General features: G+C 51.0%; 1 protein-coding gene and 1 pseudogene across 1 annotated transcript; both read left to right on the top strand.

The window, feature by feature from the left end:
* The first annotated feature begins 1,475 nt into the window (after positions 1–1,475).
* Positions 1,476–4,516, top strand: LOC119515079 (protein FAM71A-like). Its single transcript, XM_037810874.1, has one exon. The coding sequence runs from the start codon at positions 2,070–2,072 to the stop codon at positions 3,933–3,935; it is 1,866 nt and encodes a 621-aa protein (XP_037666802.1). The 5' UTR covers positions 1,476–2,069; the 3' UTR covers positions 3,936–4,516.
* A 2,202-nt stretch (positions 4,517–6,718) lies between these two features.
* LOC119515063 lies at positions 6,719–8,250 on the top strand (annotated as a pseudogene).
* The last annotated feature ends 4,706 nt before the right edge of the window (positions 8,251–12,956 follow it).

The raw sequence follows: 12,956 nt of genomic DNA, 5'->3' as shown, positions 1-12,956 counted from the left end.
GAACACTTTCATGGCCCCACACGGAGACTCCATACCCATTGGCATCACTCCCTTCTCCCCACTCCCTGCAGCCCCTGATGACCAGCGGTCTTTTGTCTGTCTTCACAGATGTGCCGATTCTGCATATTTCATATAAATTGAACCGTACGATACGTGGTCTTCGTGGCTGCCTCTCCCTTGGCCTAATGGTTTCAGGGTTCATGCCCATTGTAGTGTGTATCGACACTTCATTTGTCTTCATGGATGAAGAATAGTCCATTGTATGGATATTCCACATTTTGTTTATTCTTTCATCTATTGATGAACTGAGGTGTGTGTTTTGAAGGAGAGCGAGTGTTTATCCTTGAGGAATGACTCTGTAAGGTGGAATTTTAGGTTTCACTTCAAACTGATAGAAGTTAAGAGTTGGGAGCAGAACTTTCAAGTAACTGGAAATCATTTATTCTGCGGCTAGCACTGTGGGAATGACCACAAGGCAGGAGGTAAATTGGCACATGCTACCCACGGATGTAAATGGCTTCCAAGCTGCCACTGCATGGCGGGAAGTTAGTACGAGAGAGGCCTTTGGTAGGTGACTGGAGTTTAAGCATACGCTTCCAGTGCTGTCCACTTCCCGCCGTTTCACTGAAACTAAAATTGGGACCTGAAGAGGGAATTACTAGTCCCCAGCACACAGGTTGTTTGTGTAAGGGTACTACTAGAAGGGAAGAGCAGAGCAGTGCTTTCACTTGGCCATCCAAAGGCTTTCAAAGGAGACCAGTTCAACAGCCTTCAAGAAAACCAACTCGATGTGTTATGGAGAGTCACATAATTAACTCTATGTGTGCGTATGTTATGGAAAACCCAGGACAACCCCTTCAGACAGGCTCTCTCCTCAGTGCTGGGCTGACTCTGGACTTAAAGTTTCCAGGTGGCCACCTCCGCTCCTCCCATTGAGTTTGAGTCTATTGTTACTCTCCCAACTTCACAGGTAAAGAAACAGGTGTATACTGATTTCCTACAGGTGCAGAACTCACTGGTGGTGGAGGTGGTATTTGAATGCAGGCCTAGCAGACTCTAGAACCCTGTTCTAAACTGCTACATATCAAATTGAATGGGTTTTTATGATAATAGTAAAGAACACAAATTGTGTGGTGCCTAGGAGAAGCAACTTTTAATGGTTTCGTTATTAGAGATTTTATGGAAGGATGGGCTAAGGGCCAAACCTGCCAATTCTAGGGTATTCAATACAATTAAACCATGAGCTCAAATGGTTCAAATTTGTCCCATCATCTTGCATTCCTACAGCCTTTTGTTTAGTTGCTGAATCTTTTGCATTTGAGAGGACAAAAAAAAAAAAAAAAAAAAGCAAACAGAAACCTCTGCACAAAATTTTCCCATTTTATTTTGGCACCAACCCACATGGATCCCTGGCAGCATGAGCCTGTCCTTGTGGGGGCAGTGGGTTGTTTGGGGAAAGGGGGAGGACGGTGGTCCTGCCCTGAGGGCTGGGGAGATGAGGACAAAGGGGTATGTGACACAGGGACAGCTCACAAAGTGCCGCAGGGGATAAATATGGCTGCGCAGGGGTGAAGACTGAGTGGTTACTCCTCCTCGCCAGGACTGCAGTAAACCACTCTCTCTGGATCCCACCTTACAGCGCTACAACCTGACAGATTTGGTCTGATTTCCTCATTCCCTACAGCTTCTCCTGACCCCCTGCACCCCCAGCAATACTCTTTGCTGCCTCTCCCCTTCCCCGCACCTCAGCAGTAGTCTGTGCTCCCACCTCCCCTTCCCCTGCCCCCCAGCAGTACTCTGTGCTCCCACCTCCCCTTCCCCTGCCCCCAGCAGTACTCTCTGCTCCCACCTCTCCTTCCCCTGCCCCCAGCCACACTCTTTGCTCCACCCCCACCCTTGCCTCTAGGAGGCCTGAGACATAAAGAAGGCCTGTGGGGCAGGTCAGGGTCCAGAGACCTGCTGGGAGCTGCCTCCTGGGACCTGGGCGCAGCTGCTCCCTCAACTGTCAACAAGATCGAGACCCAGTGACCCGCCTGGCCAGTGCTGCTGCTGCAACACAGCTGCTTGCCATGAGCAGCGAGTGTCATCTACCCTATTACACGGCTCAGAGCGGCTCTGCCAGGGGCATGTTCAACACCACCTTGGGGAAGCTGCAGCGCCATCTGCGGAAGGGGGAGCATGACATGTTGAAAGATGTCCTGATCTTGGAGAGCGACTTTATTGAGATCAGCAGAAAGGGAGAGGTGAGTGACATGCACCACCGCATCTCATCGGTGACTGTGGGCATCGCATGCACCAGCCCCATGCTCCCCCTTCCCGACATCATGCTCCTGGCCCGACCGGCCACCAGCTGCGTGGAGCCTGCTGCCCGGGGCACCAAGGGGAGAGGCCGCAGCTGTAACACGGCTTTAGAGCTCACCAGGCTCCTGCCCCTGAAGTTTGTGAGGATCTCTGTCCTTAATCGGGAGAAACAGCAGCTGCGCCTGAAGTTTGCCACTGGCCATTCTCACTACCTGCAGCTGTGTCCCCCTCTAGATGGCCGGGAAGACCTGTTTAGTTACTGGGAACAACTAATTTATCTCCTGCGACCCCCAGTGGAAGGTAACAGCAATACCCACGCCGTTGCAGCTGAGGACGTGATATGCATGCCCGTGTTTGAGGAAGTTGACAGAACAAGCACAGCAAGTGGGGATTTCCTTGGAATGGGTGACCTGGACCAAGTCAGCATCAGGAGCCTCCACGTGTTGTCAGAGGTGTCTGAGGCCTCCTCTGCTGCTTTTGCCGGGGGAGAGGAGATCAAATATGCCCCCCAGAAACCCACTAGCACACCGGACGTGTCCACTCCCAAACCTGCACAGCCTGCCAAAGGGGCCGCGTCTGGGGCACTAGCAGGGGCGGCAGGAAAGGGCACCGCAGCAGGCGTCATGGGCGCCACCGAGTCTACGTCTGCAGATCTTGAGCCCATCAAAGTGGCAATAGCAGGAGCAGCTGCCAAGGGACCAGGAGGAAGCAGAGGCAGCGAGGCCATTGCGGGTATCGCCAGCATTCCCTCAAAGAGAGCTAAGTTTACCGTGGCACGTGCTGCGAGCAAGACTTCAGAGCATACACACAGTACAGCAGTTTCCGCCACCATCTCTCCAGAGAGCAGCGTGAGTGTGGAGACTGTACAAGCAACATCTGCCAGCAAGACTGTGGCAACAACAGCTCGAGGCTCGGCAGTGGGACCTCCTGCCCCCACCCTGGTGAGGGAAGGCCACAAGGCTGGACGGGAGGCAGGCCAGCGGGTCCCCCAGACGAATGCAGAAGCCCAGAAGCCCAGAGGGAATACGCGGGAACAAAGGGATAAGGTCAGAGCCCTCTGGAGGAAGAGTTCCCGCCCACCCAAGACAGCTGACAGTCAGAAGACTAAGGCACCCGAGATGGGCCAGAAATCACTGGGCCGCTCCTTGGCCAACCGCAGATCCACAGAAGTGGACAAGAAGGAAAAAAGCCTTGGGAGCCGAGGGGACAGCAGGCGCGCTGCCACTCGGAAAATTAGCAACCACACACCCAGCACAAAGGAATCTAAAACATCTCCCAAATCAGGGAGGAGCCTCTCACCAGGGAGTTCGGGCTCTATGAACTCCAGGCACAGCAGGATAAGCTCCTTCTTGAAAAATGTGAAAGCCAAACTGAGAAAAAAACCAGCAGCCTCGCCCCGTGGTACGGAAGTGGCCGTGTCTGAGACGGTGGAGGGGAGCAGCGTGGCGGTCATCCTGGAGAGAGCAGAGTGTGACCAAGCGGTCACCATCGGTGTCGTGACAGCTGAGACTGTGGAGTCCGTGACCGCTGAAGCCCGGGAAACAGCCAGAGCCAGAAGCAACACAGAGGACCGGGGCCCAGGGGAGTATCCCCACAGGGACCGTTCCCCGCCTTCCCCAATGCTGTTCAAATAAACACATTTCCGCAGAATGGCCTGCTGCGCTGTTTGAATTTCCGTATCTGCTGCACCCCAGCAGCGACCTCACACTGGACTGTGATGGCAGCTGTGCCGCAGCAATGACCAGGCGGGGGACCCCTCCTCGCCCAGGCTCGGCAGAGCTGTACGGAGCACTCGGGAGGGCTCCCTCTTGCCAACCCCTTTCTGGTTTTGGCTCCTCAGGGCTGTGGCTGAGTCAGATCCTAGGCTGGGAAGCTCTACAAAGTAACAGTAGCCTTGTTATGAAAACTCCCTTGGATATTCAGGGAGGAGAGGGGTGCAGCAGCATTTGTTGCAGTCAAAACAGGGAAGATGAGCAATTCCACTCCCAAGTATCTATCCTGGAGAAACTGTCACATGTGTTCTAGGAGACATCTACAAGAACGCCTATTGTGTGACAGCGAAACAGTGGAACAGCCCAGATTTCCAACAGTGGGAAGTCAATAGGGAGATGTCATAGAACAGAGAAAAATGAATAGCACACACACATTTAGCATAGATGAATCCCGGAATGTTGACTTTTTAAAAAGCAATCCACAAAATACATGATAATTTCACTCATAGAACAGTTCAAAAACAAGATCAAACAATAAACCATCTAAACAGGGCACCTATTTGGCAAAAGTGTAGGCCAGGAAACAAGGGAATGGTAAACACGAAATTCAGGACCGTGGTTCTCCCTAGGAAAGAAAGGCGGGAGGTGGGGCACAAGGACTTCAAGAGGATGGAATTGTTCCATTTCTTAAGCAAACTGAGGGGTTCGAGTTGTTGATGTATTTTTTTTTTCATATTTTTAACATCTCTGAAATGTTCCTATTATCTCAGACATATCCTTTCCCTAGGTTTTCACTTTTATGTATGCACAAGAGTGACACAAGAGAAAAAGCTAAGGAAAAAAAAATCTAAGCTATCAAAAATTGTAAATGACAAACATTTTAGGTAAATTATCACTAGAAACTTTGGTAGACTATGATAGCCCCTTTTGATAATTGACACTGAGGCTCAGCAAAGGTAACCTGCCTGGGTCACACAGTGGGATCTTGGCAGAGTGAGCCACCAGCCCACCTCTTCATGTAAAGCCCTACCTGAGGCGTGGGGGTAGGCCAAGAGAGCAATCTAAGGAGACCGGGCACCACAGGAACCCAAGACATCTGCATTCTCCCCACCATGATCCAGAAATCTCCATAGATGAACACCAAAATGCCAGGTAGTTACTGGATGGAGCGGAGGGAGAAGAGTGGAGATGAGGAGACTCCCGTTAGTGGGCCACTGCTCTTGGGTTTTGAACTTGAGTGAACTCAAAGTCCTTGGCTGCCTTATCTAAAGAGCTCCAGACCACCCTAAATCTGAGTCTGGCTCCCAGGTTTCTGTCTCCAGGCTCTGGTGGTGTGACCCCCACTGCAGATCCGCTCCTTGTTCGCCACCAGGTAGTACTCCTGACAGAGCCCAGTCCTCCCACAGCCACTAATTAAACTTCTGAAAGCCAGGCTGAGAATGGTTTCTCCACACCAAATCTTCAGGACTTATCTTTTGAGGTTCCAGCAAATCCTTAAGTGTTATGTTAAGGAGAAGATACTGGGTTAGGACATAACATGACTGTTGCTTGGACATTCAGTTAATTCCCAATTCCTAAAGTGGCTTTTGGGGAAAGCCACAGAGTAATTCAAGGGAGTTGAGGGGAGGCTCTCCTGCTGGTGGAAGGAATGGTGGGCATGGGGGTGGAGGGGAACTGTTGAGAAGGGGAGTTGGCTTGAAACCCATATACACACAGCATCCCCCCTGACAAGGCCCCTGCTCCCAGGCTGGGGAATTGTCAGAGTGAGACAAGTTATTGAGAAAGGAGGGAACATGCCAAAGGGTAGATGTGAATTGGCGCTGGGAGAAAAACAACCTTAGAATCATTAACCCAAAGCTTCGGAGAAGATAGGGGGTCTTGAAGGAGAAAGAATTACAGGTTTACTCTTGGCCAGTTTTCCCCTTGACTCAAAAAGGTGGGGAAATTACAAAAAGATCACATTGCATTCCTTTGATCTTCTGATTTCCACAGAGGCAACTGTAGGTAAACATTACTCTGGAAGAAGAAAAGGCAATACAAACATTTGCATGCCACTTGGCCATTTATAAAAAAATTTTTTTTAATGTATTTGCTCCCTTCTGAGTCTCACAGCTCTCCATTTTGCAGATTAGCAAACTGAAGGTGACAGTGCAGAATTTACTGGTACCGGAGCCAGTGCTCCTTCCCCCCTCAGCCCAACCCCCCCTTGTGCTCTTCCTGAGGAGAGAACTTCCCCAGGTGGAGCAGAAGCAGGAGCAATGGCCCCAGGGCACAGGGAATGAAAGAAATGGGCTGGTGAGCAAGCCCTCAGGAGGAGCCTCTGGGCCAAGGTACTGGAGAGGGAGCAACCCCAGCACAACACCTTTCATGGAGCACCCCCTGTGTGTGAGCCCTGGTGCCACAGGAGACAGAGCCAGAGGCAGAGGCAGGACAGGTGTATGAGTAATTCTCACAGCTGTGAGTGACAGGTGCAGTGAGAGGAGCATGTTCAGGGAATAGGGTTCATTCAGAGGAGGGATTCTGGGGCATGGGGAAGGGGTCGTGTTCAGGAGATGCTTCCTAGAGGAACAGACAGTTTTGAAGGATCAGTAGGACAGCGCTTCCAGCTCTTCCAGGTGAAGAAAATATGGGCGGGGTGATGGGGGCAGGGAATCGGGCCACGGAACAAAACTTGTGTAAAACACAAAGGCTTGAGCCATCACAGTATGTTTGGGGCAATGACAGTTATCTCAGTAAAGCTGAACAGAGGGCAAGAGGAGAGGAGGCAAATGAGGCTGACAAGCAGGCAGCTGGATCTTGGGGGATCTGGGGTGCTGTGTGAATGGCTGGGAATTTGGGAACCACTCAAGGCAGCGCCTGATGGGAGTGAGATCTTTCTGGCTCCCACCTCCCCTTCCCCTGCCCCCAGCAATACTCTGTGCTCCCACCCCCACCCCTGCTTCTGGGGGGCTCTGAGGCATAAGGGAGGCCTGTGGGGCAGGTCAGTGGAGCGCTGCTGCTCCCTCACGTGCCAACAAGGTCAGGGAAGACCCAGTGACCCGCCTTGCCGGTGCTGCTGCTGCAACACAGCTGCTTGCCGTGCACAGGGACTGTCACCTACCCTATCGCACAGTACAGAGCCTCTCTGACAAGGGCGTGTTCAATATCATCATGGGGAAACTGAAGCGCCAGTTGCACAATGGGGAGTATGACATGTTCAAGTTCGCCCCGATCTTCCAGAGAAAATTCATCCAGATCAGAAAAAGGGGAGATGTGGGCGACATGAACAACCACATCCCAATGGTGACGGTCGACATTGCATGCAGCAGCCCCAACTCCCCCTCCCCGACAGCATGCCCCTGGCCGGACCGGCCACCACCTGCAAGGAGCACGCGGCCCGGGCAACCAAGGGGGGAGGCCGCAAGGCTAGCAAGGCTTTAGAGCTCACCAGGCTCCTGCCCTTGAAGTTTGTGAGGATGCCCGTCCACAATTAGGAGAAACAGCAGCTGCACCTGAAGTCTGCCACGGGCCTTTCTTGGGACCTGCAGCTCTGTCCCCCTCTAGAGGCCAGGGAAGACTTCTTTACTTACTGGGAAAAGCTACTTTATCCCCTGCTACCACCAGTGGACAGTAACAGCAGTACCCACACCGTTCCCGCTGGGGACATGATATGCATGCCCTTGAGGACAGGAGGAGCACATCAAGTGTGGATTTCCATGGAAAGTGGAACCAGGACCAAGTCAGCATCAGGAGCGTCCAGATGGTGTCTAAGGAGTCTGTGGCCTCCTCGGCTGATTTCACTAAGGGGGAAGGGGATCAAATACCACCCCCTCACACCAGAAACCCGCAAGCATGCCTGACGTGTCACACCCAAACCTGCACAGCCTGCCAAAGGGGCCGCGTCTGGGGCAATAGTAGGCATGGCAGCAAAGGGTGCCTCAGCAGGCACTGTGAGCATGACAGCATCTAAGTCTGCAGATTCTGAACATATCAACATGGCAATAGCAGGAGCAGCCACCAAGGGCCCAGAAGGAAGCAGAAGCAGCGAGGCCATCACGGGTGTCACCAGGGTTCCCTAAAGGAGCATTAAGGTTGCCGTGGCAGGTGCCGCAAGGAAGACCTCAGAGCATACATCCAGTGCAGTGGTTTCCACCACTCTCTCTCCAGAGGGCAGCGTGAGTGTTGCGATTGCAGGAGCAACATCTGCCAGCAAGATCGTGTTAGAAACAGCTCAAGACTCAGCAGCGGGACTTCCTGCCCCCGCCTTGTTGAGGGAAGGCCACAAGGCTGGACAGGAGGCAAGCCAGCGAGTCTCCCAGGTGAATGCAGAAGCCCAGAAGCCAAGAAGGGAAAGGCAGGGACAAAGGGTGAAGGACAGAGCCCTAGGGAGGAAGAGTTCCCGCCCACCCAAGACAGGTGAAAGTCACAAGACTAAGGCACCCGAGATGGGCCAAAAATCATTGGGCTGGTTGTTGGCCAGTCACAGATCCACTGAAGTGGATGAAGAGGAGAAAAGCCGTGGCAGCCCAGGGGGCATCAGGTGCGAACTTCCTCTCAGAAAAGCAGCAGCCGCACGCCCGGCACAAAGTAGTCTAGGATATCTCGCAAATCAGGGAGGAGCCTCTCCACGGGTAGTTCGGGCTCTATCAGCAAGAGACTCAGAAGGATCGGCTCCTTCTTGACAAACGTGAAAGGCAGCCTCACAGCAAAACCAGCAGACTTGCCTGGCAGTGGAGAAGCGGCCATGTCTAAGACGGTGGAGGGGAGCAGCACGGAGGTCATCCTGGAGGCAGCAGAGTGTGACCCAGCGGTCGCTGTCGGTGCCGTGACAGCTGAGACTGTGGAGTCAGTGACGTGTGAAGCCCATGAAATAGCCGGCGCCGAAAGCTGCAAAGAGGACCAGGGCTCAGGGGAGTGAGTATCCCCAGAAAGCGCGTTCCAAGCCTGCCTTAATGCAATTTAAATAATCATATTGTCTCAGAATGGCATGCTGTGCTCTGTTTGAATTTCCATGTCTGCTGCATCCTAGTAGCGACTTCACAGTGGACTGTGATGTCAGCTGGGCTGCAGTCTCACTGCATCCTGTACAGCCATATTTGTCCTCTGTGGACCTTTGTGAGCTGTCACAAACCCCTTTGTCCTTCTCCCCACAGCTGTCCCCTCAGGGGACCGCCAAACACCCCATTCAATAAAACTGAATTTTAAAAAAGCACTCCTTTCAAGAAATAAGCCAGAAACAAAAGAACAAACATTTTAATGCACGAATTATGAGCAAACTCTTGTTAAATTCCAAAGCACAGGTTATCAGGAGATAGAAAGACGCTACAGATTGGGCATATGCTTAAGGAGTACAGAAAGTTTAATAAGGCTGATAATAAATATCTGGAAATGGGTAGCACAATCCTGTGTGATGGTAGTATTAATACAGAATTAATCCTGTCAGTGTAATGAACAATGCTGAGTGTGAGTATGGTTGACAGGGGACAGCTTGGGTCCTTTATTTCACCACAAGGAAAGCTAGAGGATAAAACCTGGGACTGTCTAACACAGCAAACCCTAGAGTGGATAATGACTGTGGTTAATTGTACAAATATAAGTTCTTCCATGAACTAAGACAAACGTACCTCACTATTACAAGGTGTTAATAGGGTGGTGTATGGGAAAAAATACAATTAATGCAAACTAAGATCTGTAGTTACAGTAACATGGTAATACTCTTTCATTAATTGTAACAAAGGCAGTATACCAAAGCTAAATGTCAATAATGGGGGGGGGTATAAAGGGTATGGGATTTTAGGGGGAAGAAATGAGAATGTTTGCATATTGATTGTGGTGGTGAGTGCACAGCTACAGGGTTATACCAAGAGCTGTTGATTGTACACTTAGGATGGATTGTATAGTATAGGAATAAAACTCTTGAAACAAAGATTAAAGGGTAGTAATTTAAAAAAACCTACTCTCAGGCACAAATTCACCCTGAGGTTTAAAGGAGTGCTGGTGATTAATGCTAACAACAGCTAACGTTTATTGAGTCACGGCTTATTGCCCTTGACATGGGATATCTCACTGGCTCCTCCCGGCAGCGGTTGCTCTCCCCATCTTACAGATGAAATGGGGAGTTAAGTAACTTGCTTGAGACCCATGTTTTTCAACCATAATATTGCCAAGCAGGTGTGTGTTCTGTGTGTGTCTGGGTGTGTGTGTGTGTGTGGCAAATACATGTAGTATTAATCATTGAAACCATTTTAAAGTGTACAATCAAATGCCTTCAATACACTCACAATGTTGTGCAACCATCGCCTAGTTCCAGAACACTTTCATGACCCCACACGGAGACTCCATACCCATTGGCATCACTCCCTTCTCCCCACTCCCTGCAGCCCCTGACAACCAGCGGTCTTTTGTCTGTCTTCACAGATGTGCCGATTCTGCATATTTCATATAAATTGAATTGTACGACATGTGGTCTTTGTGGCTGCCTTTCCCTTGGCCTGATGGTTTCAGGGTTCATGCCCATTGTAGTGTGTATCGACACTTCATTCGTCTTTATGGATGAAGAACAGTACCTTGTGTGGATATTCCACATTTTGTTTATTCTTTCATCTATTGATGAACTGAGGTGTGTATTTTGAAGGAGAGTGAGTGTTTATCCTTGAGGAATGACTCTGTAAGGTGGAATTTTAGGTTTCACTTCAAACTGATAGAAGTTAAGAGTTGGGAGCAGAACTTTCAAGTAACTGGAAATCATTTATTCTGCGGCTAGCACTGTGGGAATGACCACAAGGCAGGAGGTAAATTGGCACATGCTACCCACGGATGTAAATGGCTTCCAAGCTGCCACTGCATGGCGGGAAGTTAGTACGAGAGAGGCCTTTGGTAGGTGACTGGAGTTTAAGCATACACTTCCAGTGCTGTCCACTTCACCCTGTTTCACAGAAATGAAAATTGGGACCTGAAGAGGGAATTACTAGTCCCCAGCACACAGGTTGTTTGTGTAAGGTACTACTAGAAGGGAAGAGCAGAGCAGTGCTTTCACTTGGCCATCCAAAGGCTTTCAAAGGAGACCAGTTCAACAGCCTTCAAGAAAACCAACTCGATGTATTATGGAGAGTCACATAATTAACTCTATGTGTGCATATGTTACGGAAAACCCAGGACAACCCCGTCAGACAGGCTCTCTCCTCAGTGCTGGGCTGACTCTGGACTTAGAGTTTCCAGGTGGCCACCTCTACTCCTCCCGTTGAGTTTGATACAACTGTTACTCTCCCCACATTACAGGTAAAGCAACTGAGGTTGTACTGCTTTCCTGCAGTGACAGAATGAATAGGAGGTGGGGGTGGTATTTGAATGCAGGCCTAGCAGACTCTAGAGCCCTGTTCTACCCTGCTATGTATCAAACTCAGTGGCTTCTTATGATAATTGGGAAGAACATAGACAGCATGGAGCCTAGGAGAAGCAACTTTTAAAGTTATTATTATGAGAGATTTTATGGAAGGATGGGCTAAAGGGCCAAGCCTGCCAATTCTAGGGTATCCAACACAGTTAAACCATGCACTCAGATGGTTCCAATTTGCCATCACGTAGCATTCCTACAGCCTTTGTTTAATTGTTGAATATTTTGAATTTGGGGGGCAGAAAAAAAAAAACTCTGCACAAAATTTTCCCATTTTATTGTGGCACCAACCCACATGCATGCCCGGCAGGGTGAGCCTGTCCTTGTGGGGGCAGTGGGGTGTTTAGGGAAAGGGGGAGGATGGTGGTCCTGCCCTGAGGGCTGGGGGGACAAGGACAAAGGGGTATGTGACACAGGGACAGTTCACAAAGTGCCGCAAGGGATAAATATGGCTGCACAGGGGTGAAGGCTGAGTGGTTACTGCTCCTCGCCAGGACTGCAGTAAACCACTCTCTCTGGATGCCACCTTACAGCGCCAGATCCTGGCAGATTTGGTCTGATTTCCTCATTCCCTACAGCTTCTCCTGACCCCCTGCACCCCCAGCAATACTCTCTGCTGCCTCTCCCCTTCCCTGCACCTCAGCAGTACTCTCTGCTCCCAGCTCCCCTTCCCCTGCCCCCAGCCACACTCTTTGCTCTCACCCCCACCCTTGCCTCTGGGAGGCCTGAGACATACAGGAGGCCTGTGGGGCAGGTGAGGGTCCAGAGACCTGCTGGGAGCTGCCTCCTGGGACCTGGGCGCAGCTGCTCCCTCAACTGTCAGCCAGATGGAGACCCAGCGACCCGCCTGGCCAGTGCTGCTGTTGCAACACAGCTGCTTGCCATGAGCAGCGAGTGTCATCTCCCCTATTACACGGCGCAGAGCGGCTCTGCCAGGGGCATGTTCAACACCACCGTGGGGAAGCTGCAGCACCAGCTGCGGAAGGGGGAGCATGACATGTTGAAAAATGTCCTGATCTTGGAGAGCGACTTTATTGAGATCAGCAGAAGGGGAGAGGTGAGTGACGTGAACAACCGCATCTCAGTGGTGACGGTGGGCATCGCGTGCCCCAGCCCCATGCTCCTCGTCCCCGACATCATGCTCCTGACCCGACTGGCCACCACCTACAAGGGGCACGCCGCCCAGGAACCAAGGGGAGAGGCCGCTTGCTCGCTCCAGATCGCAGACTCCCGTTTCACCAAGTGCACAGTCCCCGTGGTTTTAGCAGACCTTGTCCCGCTGGTGCATCGCTGGAACTGGTGTTCTGGGTCACTTTCTCACTTTTATTTAGTATTTTCCATGGAGATGTTTCTTCGCCCTGTCTCTCCTAGCCACCATCTTAGGTTCTCTGGTTAACTGTCATTTTAGAATTCCGACCCTTAACCCCTCCCTCCCCAACAGAAGCAACTGTCATTGCAGAGACTTCACTTGGTTGAGTTCAGACTTGTGAGCCCACAGCCCAGAGACTGCTTATTTAAAACTACTTCCATGATCTATTTACTTTTAATAAATATTAGTTGTTAAATGTATT

This window comes from Choloepus didactylus, chromosome 2 (assembly GCF_015220235.1).
Source record: "Choloepus didactylus isolate mChoDid1 chromosome 2, mChoDid1.pri, whole genome shotgun sequence".
Classification (NCBI taxonomy): domain Eukaryota; kingdom Metazoa; phylum Chordata; class Mammalia; order Pilosa; family Megalonychidae; genus Choloepus; species Choloepus didactylus.
The sequence above is the reverse complement of the archived record's forward strand: the minus strand, read 5'-3'. Positions and strand labels throughout refer to the sequence as shown.

Coding starts and splice junctions, on each gene's coding strand:
- LOC119515079 (XM_037810874.1), top strand. CDS start 2,070: ATGAGCAGCGAGTGTCATCTACCCTATTACACGGCTCAGAGCGGCTCT.